This window comes from Taudactylus pleione, unplaced genomic scaffold, assembly GCF_031769625.1.
Source record: "Taudactylus pleione unplaced genomic scaffold, aTauple2 ptg000086l, whole genome shotgun sequence".
NCBI classification, from domain to species: domain Eukaryota; kingdom Metazoa; phylum Chordata; class Amphibia; order Anura; family Myobatrachidae; genus Taudactylus; species Taudactylus pleione.
In genome coordinates this window covers 6,751,253-6,768,642 of record NW_028284488.1, presented here as the reverse complement: position 1 = coordinate 6,768,642, position 17,390 = coordinate 6,751,253, and the positions used below count along the sequence as shown (strand labels likewise).

Sequence of the window (17,390 nt, the reverse complement as noted above, 5' to 3'; positions counted from 1 at the left end):
TGTAGACCTGAAGTTATTGGCTAAGATCCTAGCTATTCGGTTAGCCCCAATTTTACCCCACCTAGTTCATTCGGACCAGGTGGGCTTTATCTCCAATAGACAGGCCTCAGACAATACGAGACGTCTGATTGATCTAATACAAATTGCTCAGGGCAGATCAGACCCGACCCTGGTGGTGGCTCTCGATGCTGAGAAGGCCTTCGACCGTGTGGCTTGGCCCTTTATTCAGCAAACTTTGCTTAACATGGGGTTCTCGGGTGCGTTTTTTAATGGATTATTCTCATTATATCATAATCCATCAGCTTCCGTTTTAGTTAATGGCCTTTCTTCCGACCCTTTTTCCATCTATAACGGCACCCGTCAGGGTTGCCCCCTTTCCCCTCTTATATTTGCGTTGGTGATGGAACCCCTAGCCTCAAAGATTAGATCGAGTTTGAATATCTCTGGTATTCGAGTTGGCAATACTGACCACAAGATCGCTTTATACGCTGATGATGTGATTCTAACTTTAACTGACCCCCATTCATCCCTCCCAAATCTTTTTTTCGAGATAGATAAATATAGCACACTCTCTAATTTTAAAATTAATACAGATAAGACGGAGATCTTAGACTTACAGACCCCCCTGCTGACCTTCGCATTCTTCAAGCTGCATTCCCTGTCCGCTGGCAAACGGATAAGATAAAATACTTAGGGGTTTATTTAACTAAGACGTATTCCTCCTTATACACAGCCAATTTTCCTAGACTATTGGCCTCCATTAAGTCCGACCTTCATACATGGAATAGATCTATAATCTCTTGGATAGGACGTATGGCTTCAATTAAAATGAACATTCTTCCTCGGCTGCTATATATGTGGCAGACTCTCCCGATACATATTCCAATCACAATCCTGAAAAATATTCAAGTAGAGATCTCACATTATATATGGGCTGGGAGACGACCCAGAGTAAAGATGCGCTTGTTACAAAGACCTCGTAGTGATGGAGGGCTGGGTATTCCTGATCTAATCAAATATTATCGGGCAACCCACTTAGTCTCGTGTGTTCTCTGGCACGCTCCGCCTAGCCAGAGAGTTTGGACATCTATCGAAGCCGGAGCATTATCTGTTTATTCTCCCTATTCTTTCCTTTGGTGCCCTGCCCTCTCACGATCACCTAAGCTAAACATACTTTCCACTGTTCGATTTACGATTTCGATTTGGAACCAATGCTCCCGTCTCTATAATATTCGCTCATCTCATCCCTTAATGGTCCCTCTATGGAACAATCCTGAATTTGTCCCAGGTACACAATATAAATCCTTTCGCCAATGGACTAAATCTGATATCTTATTTTTATTTGATTTAGCTCCCTTGCAGATTTTCCCGGAATTTGTTGAATTGCAATCTCAATTCTCCCTACCCAATAACGTTTTTTTTCAGTACCTCCAATTACGCCATTTTTTTCATTCCCAGACGCAAACCTCTATAATAGCTGATAAAACTACACTTGAATCACTCTGTCTACATCCTCACTCAACTAAGGGTCTTATTTCCACAATTTATCAATCATTAATCCAACATAATCAACCCGTAAAAGAAGCCCATGAGGAGGCCTGGGCGAGATATTAACACCTGAGGAATGGTCAGATATAAGGAATGAGATTGCAAAGAGCTCTATTTCAGTCCGCATACAGGAAAACTCCTACAAAGTTTACTATAGATGGTACCTGGTCCCCACTCGACTTCATGCTATTTACCCCTCTTCCCCTAATTTGTGCTGGAGGCTCTGTGGCCAGGTGGGATCCATGCTGCATATCTGGTGGTCCTGTCCTAGTATTCAGAGGTATTGGGTGGATATACATAAATTGATTAAGGATGTAGTTGATATTCAAGTCCCAAATACTCCTTTATATACCCTCCTTTCTCGGCCTATTCCAAATACCACACGAGCCGAACTGAAATTAATCAAACATATATTGAATGCAGCTAAATGTACGATTGCCTCCCTTTGGAAGTCATCCACTCCCCCTTCTGTTTTAGCTACTATTAACGCCATATGGCACACCTATAAAATGGAACGAATTACAACTGTCCTACATGACACTCCAGATCACTTTGTTAAAACATGGTCCCCATGGACCGCACATTTTTCAGCTGAACCACCCCTGACAACGATTTAGCTCTGTCTTATTTGGACATAATTTGTCTCAGCGATTTTGCTCTCTAATTGACTGGTACCCCCCCCCACCCTCTTCCCTTCTCTTTTTCCTAATTTTTACTATTCTGTATAACCTATTCTTTTGCATATTTGTATTCAATGTTTATATATATGTTTCTGTATCTATATATAATGTATTCCTTTTTTTGTGATATATCTTGTGATATATGTTTCTTAATTCTAATGTTATTGTAGTTCACAGAGTTTTTCCTGTGATTATGTTATTTTATTTTCTGTGTCAATTATGGTAATGTTACTATTTTAAATGGAATGGAATATAAAAAACGATTCAATAAAAATATTTCTCAAAAAAAAAAAAAAAATATTGCCCTCCCCTGCACCAAACTTAATCCATATTAAATCCAACACCAAAAACAAAAAAAATAACAAAACAAGCTGACCTGCAGCAAAAGTCTGGCTAAATCATAAGCACAGACAGTGGACGTGCCTCTACCCATATTTTTGTTTTTTAGAGGAGGGACTTACTACTTTCTCATGGTCCGGAGCCTGCCGATGGCCACCGCTCAATGCAGTTAGCAGTAGAGATGAGTGGGTCCAGTTCTCAGGGAACCGGACCCACCCGAACTTCACAATCTGAGCTTGGATACGAGTACGGCTCTGGTCCCAGTGATCAGCGCCATTTTCACTCCGGCTGTGGAGAGTGTGAAGAACAGACGTGCTCTGTCTGTGCTGCTGTTGTTCAAGGGTGCAGTGTTGTCGGGCTCGGGGTCTGTGCTGCTGTTGTTCAAGGGTGCAGTGTTGTCGGGCTGGGGGTCTGTGCTGCTGTTGCTCAAGGGTGCAGCATGGTCGGACTGGGGGTCTGTGCTGCTGTTGTTCAATGGTGCAATGTTGTCGGGCTAGGGCTGCAGTACATAAAGGGGGACTGCAGTACATAAAGGGGTGCTGTTGTGTTGTCCATAAAGGGGCTGCAGTACATAAAGGGGGGGTGCAGTACATAAAGGTGTGCTGCTGTGTTGTCCTGTCCATCAATGGGCTAGGGATGCAGTACATAAAGGGGTGTTGTGTCATCCAGGGGTGCTCTGTTAATCCAAGGGTGCTCTTCCCCAGTTTAGCATCCACGTATTTGTGACTCTGCAGGTGGTCCATTCGCGCTCCACAGGAGTGCTTTGTTGTCCATAAAGGGGTGCTGTGGTGTTCATCAAGCGGCTGCTGCCTCGTTCCAGGGGTGCTCTTCCCCAGTGTAAAAAAAATAAAAGTTAAATAAAATTAGCACAAATATAAATATTTTTTTTATTTTTTGTGTATGCTAGCTACGCTATATTTTGTTTGGTGACACTGCCGGTCAGACCGCAGTTTAAGTTTTTTGATATGGAGGACGATCAAATGAGGGGAGAGCAGGAACCACATACTAGTGCTGCCAGCAGTCATGATGATGATACCAGGCTGTCAACGTCATCTACGAAGGCCGATGCCCAAGGGCTTAAATCAGGGCATGTAAAATCAAACAAGCAATGTTTTACAGTGTCAAAGAAAAAAACTCAAAAGCTAAGGTAGCTGCAGAGAAACAAAAAATTGGCAATATGCCATTCACTACACAAAGTGGCAAGGAAAGAATAAGGCCGTGTCCTTTATTTATGACTGGTGTTTCTTCCTCTTATGATGATGTAAGCCCTTCTCCCTGTAGAAGTGTCAAAAAAATGAAAGTCATTAAGGCACAGTAACCAACTGTGTGCTCAGTAAAGTCACAGATCCCCGAGGAGAGTCCGTGGTTGCCATGTGTTAGCCTGACCTTTCCAATACTGTACTTGAAGAGGATCCTCTTTCCACCATTTGTGTGTCCTCTGCAAATGTGGGGATGATTTCTACGTCACCCAGTTGCACAGCGGATTACTGACGCCATAACATCTATGCTGGTTTTAGATATGCATCCAGTATCCGCCATTAATGCAGTGGGTTTTACACAGTTAATTGAGGTCCCCGCTACCATGTCCCTTCTAGATTCCACTTCACTAGAACAGAAATTCCCAGTCTGCACAAGGACATAAAAAAAAAACCTTATTAATGTCCTCTGAAATGCCATTTTACCCATTGTCCACCTAAGCACAGATATGTGGACAAGCGGGACAGGGCAAACTAAAGATTACATGACTGTGACAGCCCACTGGTTAGGTGTATTGCCTCCAACAGTGCAAACAGCAGCAGCAGAATCTAACAAATGCCAGCTCATTCAGAGGCAGGCTACTCTGTGTATCACCATTTCACTAAGAGACATACCACAGAGAACCTTTAGAAAAACTCAGGGAAATCATTGCAAAATGGCTTACCCAGCTTGGACTCTCCTCAGGATTTGTGATTTCTGACAATGCCAGCAATATTGTGAGAGCATTACATCTGGGCGAATTCGAACACATCCCATGTTTTGCTCACACAATTTGGTGGTGCAAATTTTTTAAAAAAATGAGAGGGGTGTGCAGGAGATGCTCTCGTAGGCCTGAAAAATTTCGGGACATTTTCGATATTCCGCAACTGCATGTTGAAGATAGTCCCATTACTTTTGGCCCCTTAAAAATTGGGAGGCACATATAGAAACCGTTGTAATTCCTACACCGTTCACCTGATTTGGATGTAATTACCCTCAAATTAAATCTGAAAGTCTGCAGTTAAAGCACATCTTGTTTGTTTCATTTCAAAGCCATTGTGGTGGTGAATAGAGGCCAAAATATGAAAATTCTGTCAATGTCCCAATATTTATGGACCTGACTGTACGTGGAATTCTACCCTCTATATGCTTCAGCAGATGGAGGAGCAGCAAAAGGCCATCCAAGGCTACACAACGGCCTATGCCATAGGTAAAGGAGCAGGAATGCACCTTAGTCAAGTGCAGTGGAGAATAATTTCCATGTTCTGCAAGGTTCTCAGACCCTTTGAACTTGCCACATGTGAAGTTAGTTCAGACACTGTCAGCTTGAGTCAGGTCATTCCCCTAATCAGACTTTTGCAAAAGCAGCTGGAGAAACTGAAGGAGGAGCTGAAACTCAGCGATTCCGCTAAGTATGTCGGACTTGTAGATCAAGCCCTTCATTCGATTCAACAGTATCCAAAGGTCATCAATCTCTTGAAATCAGATCACTATATTTTGGCGACCATACTTGATCCTAGGTTTAAGTCATACATTGTGTCTTTCTTTCCAATGGACACAAATCTGAGGAGATGCACAGAGTTTTTGGTGAAAAAATTGGCAGCTCAAGCGGCACGTGACACGGCAGCATCTCCTCCTTCAGTTTCTGTGGCTGCCAGGAAAAAACTAAATTTTCCTAAGAGACCCACTGCTGGTGATACAGATCAGTCGGCAAAACCTTATGACATTTAGTTGGGTCTGAAAGAACTGCCTACAATTAGTGACATGTCTACTGTGACTTTGTCTGATACGGTCACCATTCAGAGAATGGTTGATTATTTTAGGGATAGCATCCAAGTAGGCATGTCAGACAGTCCGTTTCACTACTGACAGGGAAAAGAGGCAATTTGGAGTCCCTTACACAAACTGGCTTTGCTTTACTTAAGTTGCCCACCCTCCAGTGTGTACTCTGAAAGAGTTTTCAGCTCAGCCTTGAACCTTGTCAGCGATCGGAGGTTACTTCCTCAAAATGTGGAAAAGATGACGTTCATCAAAATTAATTACAAATTCCACAAGGAAGTCCTTTACCAACAATTAAGTAAAAAAATACAGAGGTGCCTGTAATGGTGGATTCCATCGGGGACAAATTAATATTGTGTGAAGATTATTACACACTGATGGGGATGATGATGACGACATCTGATCTTACCTATGTTGTAAAGCCAGTTTGTGCATGGAGAGATCATTGCTAGCAATGTTTGCTGCCGAATTGGTAGCTTGTTTTGTGGGAACACAAACAAACCAATCGCTTCACCCACAATTGGCAGTCCCTGTCGCTGAAGTGATTGATTTGTTAAACTGTGCATGTCCTATATACAACATAAGGGTGGGTGGAAGGGCCCAAGGACAATTTCATCTTGCACCTCTTTCCTTTGTATTATGTGCTGTGTGGGGTATTGCTGCCTGACATTTTTAATTTCATAGTTTATTAAACCGTCACTCTGTCTGCCACTGCAGCGTCTCTTTCCTAGACGTGCCATGTTGGTAATTGAACTGGTACAGCCGCTGAAGTCTTCGACATGCGGTTTCTAAATGCAGAAAATGTCCAGAATTTTTTATGGCCACATAAAGCATTTCCAAAATACCCCTTCCACAAAAGAGCTCAACTGGGGCAAGGACTGATGTGACTGAGTCAAATTTCTTTGTAAATGACTCCCCTCCTTCATCCCTCATAAATGTATAAAAACTTAAATTAAATTTACTGCGAATCAACCCTTCCCTTTCTTGCCTTCAACAACAGACATACTCCAACTCCCTCAGCCCTCAGTCTTGATTAATAAAAAACATTTTTTTTCCTTATGTGCCATGTTGGAAGCTGAACTGCCACATGTTAGTGCCGCCCACTGCTGTCACTTAGCTTAGTCAGCCAGCTAGCTCGATGCAACCTTTTGGCCTAAACTGGATAAAATCAATATTGTGAGATTTGAGGTGGTCAAAAATTACTGGAAATGACTGGAAATAAATGTTACTGAGGTTAATAATACTGTAGGAACAAAAACAGACCCAAATTATGTGATTTCAGCTATTTGTATGATTTTTTTAGAAAAAAATACAGATCCAAAACCAAAACACGCAAGGGCTGGTTTTGGCAAAACCAAACCCAGATCCAAAACACAAAGGAGATACAAATCCAAAACCAAAACATGGGGGTCAGCACACATCTCTAGTTTGCAGTCTCCTCAGGTCTGTCCCGGGACTCCAACGCATGACACAGGGTCCAGACAGCGGCCAGCCCCAGCCTTCTGTGCAAACTGCAATTGCGACGTGATGTGACCCGACTCGCCCATGCTATTACAAACCAAAGGAGGCACAGTCGCCCCTTGTAATAGAGCAGTGCAAGCAGCTGTGGCTGTGTTACAGTGTGCCCTCTATGTGGTGCGCTACTCAGCCACGTACACAGGGTATCTGTAAAACTGGTCCTGCCCCGTCCTGTTACCGGGGCTGCAGGACTCTGGCCCCTCCAACAGGCCCTGGGAGAGTAACCCTCCCCCTCTCGGCGCCTTTGGAGGAAGGAAAGCCATCAAATGCAAGTGGCCAAGCTGCACTGTGCATGTTTACAGATGGTTACTGCACAGGCCTTTGGTCTCCCGAGTATCTCGTTTTGCAGGAGATTACTCACCCGAGATTGCAGTGTTTTCTCTCTGCAAATCTCTCCCGAGCTAGCAGCCTGCACATATCAGTGAGATATGTGCAGAATGCTTGTGTGTTAGTCCTGTATAAAAACAGGTTAAATTCTTAAAAAAACATTATGTGGGGTCCCCCCCCCAAAAGCATAACCAGCCCTAGACTTGTTATCCTGTCCTGGTACCTAAAATTACAGGGAACAATATGAGTAGGGTTCCACTGTAATTTAGGTATCAGCACCAGGCTGCAGGGCCAGTCCTGGTTTTAAATATAGTGGGAAAAAAATTGCGTTGGGGTCCTCCTATATTTATAACCAGCACTGGACCCAAAACGACCCGGGTATAATGCCACAGCACGGAGATCCTATTACCAGGTCTCCTGGGCCAAAGCATTGTCACCCCAAGCCGCTCAAGCCAAGCCAGGGATTTCAGGGGAGATGGGGACCACCAAAAAAGGGGTCCCCCCTCTCCAAAACCACAGGCTTGGTCTGAAGCCCCTGGAGCGGTGGGTACGGGGGTAATAAAATATTAATTAGTATTAAACTATTGTATTTTACAGTGGAACTACAGGTGCTAGCATGTCTGCCCTTTGATACTTTTGGAACTACAAGTGCCAGCAGGCGGCAGGCACCCATACCCCCCACTGTAAACTTAATAGTTAAATAAAAACAATACACATACACACCGTATTTAGTACAAGTTTATTACACACATACCTCACTCATACATACTTACCTTCTACCAGATGTTTCTGTCCCCTTGTCCCTGCAACAAAGATCCCATACTCACCTCCTTCCTCGTGCTGGTCTCCGTAGAATCCAGGGGGGTCTTTGCAAAACAATAGCACGCTTACCCGAAACCAACCGACTAGTATTGGTATGTGTCACACATACCAATACTACGCGAATGCCAGCTGACAGGATGTCACAGGGTTTCCCATGTCCCGCCAGCCAATCAGAGGCCGCTTCACATATAGCGGCCTCTCACTGGCTGGAGTACACGTGGGTTCCAGCCAATGAGAGGTCGCTATATGTGAAACCGCCTCTGATTGGCTGGCGGGCCATGGGAAATCCTGTGACGTCCCGTCTGTTGGCATTCGCGTAGTATTGGTATGTGTGACAAGACACATACCAGACCTGGGCTTCAGAACAAGCCTGGGGTTTCAGGAGAGGGGGGACTCCTTTTTTAGAGGGTCCCACCTCCCCTGAGATCTCCAGCTTGGCCTGAACGGCTTGGGGTGATAATGCTTTGGCCCGTGAAGACACAGTAATAGGGTCTCCTGGCTGTGGCATTACACCCTGGTGCTGGTTTTAAATGTAGGGGGACCCCTACGCAATTTCCCCCCCCCCCTATTTTAAAACCAGGACTGGCCCTGCAGCCCGGTGCTGGTACCTAAATTACGGTGGAACCCTACTAGTTTTGTTCCCCGTAATTTTAGGTACCAGGACAGGCTGACAAGTCTGGGGCTGGTTATGCTTTTGGGGGGGGACCTCACATAATTTTTTTTAATAATTTAACCTGTTTTTAACTAATTAAAGGCAGAAACATGCACAAATGACAATGATTTGTGTATGTTTCAGGCTACAGTAACTCGCAGCTCAGGAGGTAGAGAGTTTGAAAATTGATTTGGCCAGAGAGTTTGCTGTCATCTCTCCCGAGCTTGTCATCCCGATTCTTGGTAAATTTGTACTTCCGATTTGCCCGATGGTGAGTTGATTCGAGTTAGCTATCTCCTCCCAGTTTTACGAGTGAGGAGAGAGAAATCTCTCTTTATCTCACCCGACTCTACCTTTAGTAAATTTGCGAGATGAAAATCGGCCCTTAAATCACCCGAGATTGACATCTCGACCAATCACGATTGTTAGTAAATTTGCCCCCTAATTTCACAAAGGCCGTAGTCCGTAAATTGAGCTGTAATGATTACTGTGTGAATTTGCGCTGATCTGGTGGGGTTTTGGTAAGAGAACAGAGTTTTGCACAAAACACTTAAGGCCACATTCTACTTGAGAAATGATACACCTTAATGTAGAATAAAGCCAACATTGTGCTATGAGCAGTTGGTAGAAAGCAATCAGAGCTAGAGATGGAGAGATAAGGAACTAACAGAAAAGAAGAAATAATAGTGAAAATATACAGTATAATCACTGTTTCCTGATTGTTAAATAATAATATACTTAGGTAGACAACAGTAAAATAATTAAAAGGAACTATATTGTTAAAACCTGAACCATGGGTTGTGATGGTGATTCAGACACATTCTGGATTACAGCCAAACAGGTTAATAACCTCTGTCCAAAATGCATAGCAACAGTAACCATGAGTCAGTTTTATCTAATCCTATATGCATCATTGGTTCTATTTCCTTTACACAGGGCGACCCCATGACTATATTTGGAACTCCAGGCTATAAAGGAAGTAAAGGGGAATCGGTAAGCTATTATGATTGCTGTGAGTGCATTATCGCAGACTAAATCTTTCTCCATTCTTAGTTTATCAACTCAACCTTACAATTTATGGCAGTATATTTAAGATATACTTCTGTATCACAACTCTGTAAATATGGAGATAACAGTTTAATTAATCATAGTAAGGATGCAAGTGTTCAAGAGGAATTACTTTAGTTTATAGCACAATGTCTTATTAATTAGCATTGCTGCCTCACAGGACAGTCATGGGTTCAGAGTTTGTATGTTCTCCTCATATTTGTGTGCATTTTCTTCCACAATTTCACGTACTTCCTCAAGTACTCTAAACATGTTGTGTTTTGAGCTTTTTCATGACAATGAATTGTTGAATTAGATGTGTTCACATGATCTCACATTTTTATTTCTGTGTGCCTGAAGAGAGAGGTGAAGGCATTTGCTGCTGTAAATCACAGCTGTTGTCACTCACATCTGTCTATATGCAGAAAAGTTCTCCCACAGGAAATCTTTAATTAACAAAAGAAAGAAATGGTAACAGATTAGAATAAATACTATGTTTACTATATACAGGTTTATAAAGCATTAAAAACTGGCTTATTAATCAGTTCAAGTCCAGAATTGTTTACTTCTAGTATGATATACAGTAATGCATATTACATAGCAGTAGCTGCAGAACAAATCAAATGCTGTATCTATCTACTGTACAGTATGAAGTCAAATGGGCTCAGTCCTAGGAAAATAGTGGGAACAAAGGCATTCTCTGTAGTGATCTGAAAATACCATCAATAGCAGTGGCTTGTAACATGTATACTGTCAGACCAGCCACATATAGTTGTCGACATTGATGAGATACTTGAAGGTGACTTACATGGTTATTACTTTACTTGTTAAACAAAATAGGAAAATGCTTCTTAAGTTACAGCAGTAGAAGGATAGCATTTATTTCTAAGCAGAAATAAACAAGTGGCTGACAGTGGAGGAAGATGTATTGGCATGAGATTAGACAGCTAATGTGTGTGGGCAAAAACGGTTATACTTTGTATCTCCAGTAGGTTCAAAAACCCATAGGAAGACAAAACAATCTCAACATACAGTATATAACCATTATTTAAACATACCACTCTAAATACAGTATTCACAATTTGTGCCACTATGTAAGGGCCACGTGTGATATCTGTTCTCTATTACACATGTTATGTCTATTCTTTTAGCCTTTAGGTCTCAGAATAATATATATATACTATTCACACAGTGATAATTCCGGCTTGTCTTTACAGCTGTGTTATGTTTTACACCGTCAGAATAACTGATAGAGTAGGAAAGTGACATTAGTACATATGAGAAGTTCATGATGACTACAGTGGGTAATTTGGACTCATTTTGAGTCTTTCCATGACCTATTGTGAATTTGAGGATGCTCTGCTACAATACAAAGGCAAAAGCTTTAATAGCCTTTTTCATTAACCCTTATGGGCCCATTACACTTCAGGGAACTGACACCATCTTCAGAGAGAGTGTCTGGGAATTATAGTTCTCAACAATGAATGGGACACCTTGAGCGTGTGAACAGTAGGGTAGTTCCAATAAACACGGAGTCAGTGACATGATTGCTCACTGGTTATACAGATATTATTTACAGGAGATGATACATATATTAGCATCAATTAATTATTATAAGGTGAATAAATCAAGTTACCTTTTCCTTTTATCCACTGTCACATTATGAAGAATAGGTGATAAGGTGGCTGAAGCCAAGGTTCCCATAGCCTCCTGCAGTCATACATTTTGATGTGCTGCTACAATAATCTCTTCATAACAGAGAGCATTTCTTTTTCTAGGGTGACAGAGGTCATTCGGGTTTTGATGGAGACAAGGGAGAAAAGGGAGAAGATGGACCACCAGGAGAGAAAGTATGTGTGTATAAGCTACATACTGGCTTAAAAATATTGACATTAAAACCATATTGACCAGACACATGATAAGTATTTATATACACTGAGTGAAGATGTAAAACTTATAAATAGCAAGCAAACGATAAAATTTTTTAACATTTTGAAGAAGACAAGTTTGCCATTATAAATGTTATCTGCGGGTGTAAGTTGCGACTCAGTGACACAATACAAAGCACTGTGTTCTTATGAAGAAGTAATTGTTTTATATAGATGATCTGTGTATCAGAATTCTGCTGCATAAACAAACCAGTTACAGTTATTTAGCCTGTGAAAGACACTAAAACACATCTATATAATAAACAAAAACACGTCTGTCTATCTGTCCCTTTTGCACAGCCAGAATTTTGGACCTAGCTCCCCAAATTTGGCATGGTAGTATAGTTTGACCAGCATTAGGTTTTTGCCTAGGTTTGAGCTCCATCAGGGCCACACACTGTCACACAATCCCTAAAAATGGGGACACGCTTAAATGACACAGGCTCCAGGGGTGGCTCAAGTGGAAATTAGCAGGCTGCCAAAACCCTGTATCTTTTTAACCACACAGTCTGAGCAAGTGTCAAACTTTATGACTCATGCAACTTCATATTAAATCCAGAGCTAGTCCTTTTTAAAGTGACCATATATATTAGTCAGCCCTCTGTGTTTGCATGCATGGGCGTAAATAGAACTTTGTGGGCAACATAGCAAGAGCTTAAAATGGCCCCCAGTAGTTAAAAAAACATACATTTCACAACCATACAGAGCCCATTCAGGTTATGCCACACATAGACCTTTCAGGTTATGCCACACAGTAGTACCACTTATACACATTATGCCACGCAGTAGTAGTGCCCCTTATACATTATGCCACACAGTAATGCCCCTTACACATTATACTACACAGTAATGCCCTTTACAGATTATGCCACTTAATAGTAGTGCCCTATATAACACACACAATAGTAATGCCCCTTACACACTATGCCACACAGAAATGCAGCTTACACATTATGCCCTCTCCCCCCTGTAACTCACCTCCCCTTCTCCCTCCAGCAGACTCTTACCTCCCCCTTATGCCATCAGTAGCCAGCAGTTGTGGATTTGGTGCTGGGTCGCCAGCTAATTACACCGTCAGGCTGCGGCAGACATGGACAGACAGTGCTGGCGCAATTTGAATCTGGTGCCGGTCACGAGCCGATCGGAGCTTGTGGAATGGAAGCCAATCAGGAGCCGCCACTGCTGATTGGCTGCCAGTTTATGAGCTTTGATCAACTCTCCCTTGTATACCAATATTTTATGCCTTGTTACTCCACTGTAGAACACTGACACATGACATAATAATAATAATAATAATCAATACTAATATAATAAGAATGTTAGGTCTATTTGTTCCTAGTTGCCAGAAAACTACTGAACCCATTTTCATGAACACTGCATAACTAGAAATAACCTGCACTTTGTTTCATCTCCATCCGTTAAGTTAAAACTGATCACTAATTAAAATAAAGAAAATATTGACATTATCAATGCAAGAAATAGGTGTGGGACCGTGACTTGACTGGTAATGGTTGGAGGGAGAGATGCTTTGGGCCAGCGGTCACTTGAATAGGATCGGCTACATAGCAGTCTGTACACAGGGCACATAGTGACATGGGTGTGAGTGGTGTGTGAAGACACTGCTGTCACCAATATGTATAGCGCTGCTGGTCACTTGGGCCACTCTTGTGACAGGGCCCCTATGGAATGCAATACAGCTATAACACCTCAAATAAAAAAAAAAATTCCAGAAGCTATTTCATGATGGGATAAGCTGCGGACAACAGCTATTTAATAATAATAATAATAATAATAATAATAATAATTATAATAATACATTTTGAGTGTTTCCCAGCAATAGTAATTAGCATAAACACATAATATATAGTACATAAAAAAAAAAAAAAACAGCTAACCTAAACAAAACATGTTTTTTTATTACTCCAAATACTGTAGAAGTTCTCCATCTTATATTCTTCACTCTAACTACTAACTGCCTGTAAAGTTTTCACCTGTCATTCCTTCTTGTTATGCATAATACATCTTCATGTCATTGATTCTATACAGGGTGTGAAAGGTGAAGCTGGCTCAAAAGGATCTATGGGATTATTTGGAGCACGGGGCCCCGTTGGACAGAAGGTGGGTAGAATAACTACTTTTATTAAGACAATCATATAACAACAAGGAGTATTTTTAAGACAAAAGAATTGCAATAAATAGTTATTTTTCTAAATAATAATTATGTTTATATCAATAATCCACACTGTATTCAGTAAATGGTATTGTACACAGTTGGAGTTGATGTGTAGCCTTCATTGTTGTGTTATCAAGAAGAGCTGTGGTATACTGTAAATGCTAAAATCCCATCCTCCATGAGGATAAAAATGAGTACATTGCAGTATACAGTATCTACAGTTTGGAGTCTTAAAAGATTAAATTTATTTTTTTATTTTATTAACAGTTTCCTATATAGCGCAACATACTCCGTTGCGCTTTACAATTGTAAATAAAATGTTGCTTAAATTACTAAAGATGGGCTCACTTATAATTTGGTCAGATTATTTTGTAGATCATTCATATTTTGAACTGTACAACAAATTAATACTTTTCATTAGTTTCCTTTCTAAAAATAGTCATACATTACTAATTTGAGGTAAAAAAAAACTAAAATGATTTCAGAATGTTTTTACTAGCTGTATTTTTTGAGCTACACTACTTGCACTATACTGTATGTACATTAGTAATATAGTCATAGTGAAAAGCTATTTTAAAATAATCTGATATTTTCTTGATAGAAAATAAATAACAATTGTTTTAATTCAATCAATCACATATAAGGTCACAAAACAAACATACAGCATACGAAAGTACTATCTAATATAGTGGCCTATTCATGGGGGTGCTCTCTCTTTGCTTGTCGCTTGTACTCCTCTTTTGGGGCATCTCTTGTCACTGTACAACAGTAGTGATTCACCTACTCTGATATCTTTGTTCCATTGCTGAAATGTCTTGGTGGAATCGCTCACTATGCTTGTCACTCAGTGCACCACAGTTATCTTGTGGGGGTAATCCCGTGAATCGTATATATTTGAATAGGGGAGGGGACAAATAACTGATTCATTTAATTGAGTCATTAGGCCCCGCCCCATTTGCGCGGAACGCAGATTGCTGGTAAGATTCTCTCTATTCTGCCCACTTCACTAGGAATACCCCTACATCGTCATAAATGGGTTATAGCTCGGAACTCAGAGCTAACTGAGAGTTTTAAATGTCATATTCATTCTTTGCATGCTGAAATCAATTAGAAGTAACTATATTCACATCGGAAACATTTTCATTGTTGTGTTGTGTGTTATATGCACTATAAGCCAGCCACAGTGCATGGACTTCTTGTAATCAATCATCTTACTTCCAGAATATGACCAGATCTGGATCTCCACAACCATGTAATTCCACGTGTGGCCATCATTACAGTTTATTTCATTTCTTTTACAACAGGGTGATCCTGGTGAACCTGGACTTCCTGGAAGTGCAGTGAGTACAGACTCTAGATCCTAGTCACATGGGTTTGTTTATCTGTAATTATAGAACAAAACATAAAACTTCTTGTCATGTGGGCCTGATTCTACCATGTAATAGTCCACAAAAACACTTTATAAATGCAACTATACTTGCTTTAGGTATGGTGTTGCGATTTTTAAAATAAAAAAGTAAAGTTATACATACAGTCAATTAGCACAGTCCAGATAGATTAAGATGTTTATATACCTTAATTAAGCTGAGTGAAAATTCTTCTGACAGGTTTTAGATGGGTTCAGTGTGTAATCTGTATGTGGTGAATATAGCTGAATGCACCTAATTGCAATATATAAGGTTTTGCTGATGGTCATTACAGTAATGGTAATGGCAATATAATACTAACAAAATGGTGTGCCTATCAAGGCACTGTACTGTGCTTCATTTTCTATATAACCTGTTTTCTCACCTTGCTGTCTAACAATAATAATATGTCATCTTGCATTTAGTAACAATAAGTGTGCGCAATAACTGACGACAGTACAGCTTGGTGCCAGAATGTAAAAAAACAAATGGCTCGAATTTCAATAGGACAATTTTGTTGGAGCTTCCCTCCAGCTCCCATCCCTCCAAAATGTTAATTAATCAAAGGCGCCCTTCATTTTTTTTTAAATATGAAGATGAACTAATTGTTTTGCTTCTCTCTATTGTCCACGTGTGAATTTAAATTACATGTTACACAGCAGAAGACTAGATAGTGTAGATAGATGGACAGATGGATGGATATAGTGGGCTCCTTTAGAATTTATTATATAGTACAAAAAAAATGGCATACAATATTGTGGGCGATTTCAGTAACAACAAGTACACATACAGTAACTACTGCTCAATTAGACAAGGATGCATCCACAAATATGCCTTTAGGAGAACAACACACAGTGATGAAGATTCTTAGCAGCACTATTTAGCTATTAAACTAATACAGGACACTATTTAGCTATTTCTGATTGGCTGATTGTGTGTTGGATCTCCCAGCTGGTACCTAAACCATTAGTGCAGCACCTTTATTCAGTGCCATCTATTTAGTGTTACTTAATTTTCATTTGGATTAGTGCAGGAAATAAAATTCCCATTTGAAATTAATGGAGTTAACAACATATGTGAAGTTGTTTGTATTTAATTACATGTTATATTGAAAATGCAAATTTAGCATTTTTCAAATACTTGTCTAGACAATATTGTTTCTTACAATAATGCAATGAAGTGTCTTATATTATATAAGTGTTTAGGCCTTAAGTCTGCAGCAATTTGCTAATTTGTATTATATCAAAAAATGAGAGCAAGAGACTCCTAAAATGTTTATTCTTTAAATTATTCATTAAATCATTTAAATTCATCACAACATGAACTGTGTACATCATTGTGCTGTTTACTTACAAAAATACAACTGTGTTTTTTGTTTTTTTAAATGTCAATACTTGTTTTATTCCTACATCTGTCAATCTGTAATTGCCTTTCAGTGATGCTTTTAGCTGCTGTTATTGTCCTGTACTTTGTTACCTTAAATCTCAGTGGAAATATTAAAGAAACATTAAGATACAACCTCCTTACATCCATAAATGGCTGACGCTTTTTAACATTACGTGTGTAGAAAGCCCACATCTTTGTCACACAGAGGAAGAAATATAAGCAGCAAAGCGTGTGTTATTTAATTACAGAAGCAATTTTCGTAGTATGAAAAAAGTATTACTTTTAGCATTATTGGTTCCACTATAATAGTGCAGTTTGGAGAACTTCATAGAAACATAGGTCTACAGACCCTGGCGTAAATTTACTAACAATCGAGTTTGGTCGAGATTGCATTATTAGGTGTGTTTGTCCAATTTTTAAACTTGCAAATTTATGGTTGAGAAATCATGACTCTCTCTGCAAAACACAGGTGAAATCACAAATAGAAATTAATACACCATCGGCCAAACTTGCAGGAAGGATAACACGAAAATTTACCAAGAATCATGA

The 17,390-nt window shown here is 40.3% G+C and overlaps 1 protein-coding gene across 3 annotated transcripts in view; it reads left to right on the top strand.

Annotated features, from left to right (window-relative positions):
• LOC148529144 (uncharacterized) overlaps positions 1–17,390 on the top strand; it is a 486,130-nt gene that overhangs the window by 341,076 nt on the left and 127,664 nt on the right. For all 3 annotated transcript variants that reach the window (XM_088468693.1, XM_088468692.1, XM_088468691.1), the window contains exons 84-87: positions 9,838–9,894; positions 11,727–11,798; positions 13,923–13,994; positions 15,354–15,389. In XM_088468693.1, coding sequence (XP_088324819.1) covers positions 9,838–9,894; positions 11,727–11,798; positions 13,923–13,994; positions 15,354–15,389 — 237 coding nt within the window. The remainder of the gene's footprint in view (positions 1–9,837; positions 9,895–11,726; positions 11,799–13,922; positions 13,995–15,353; positions 15,390–17,390) is intronic.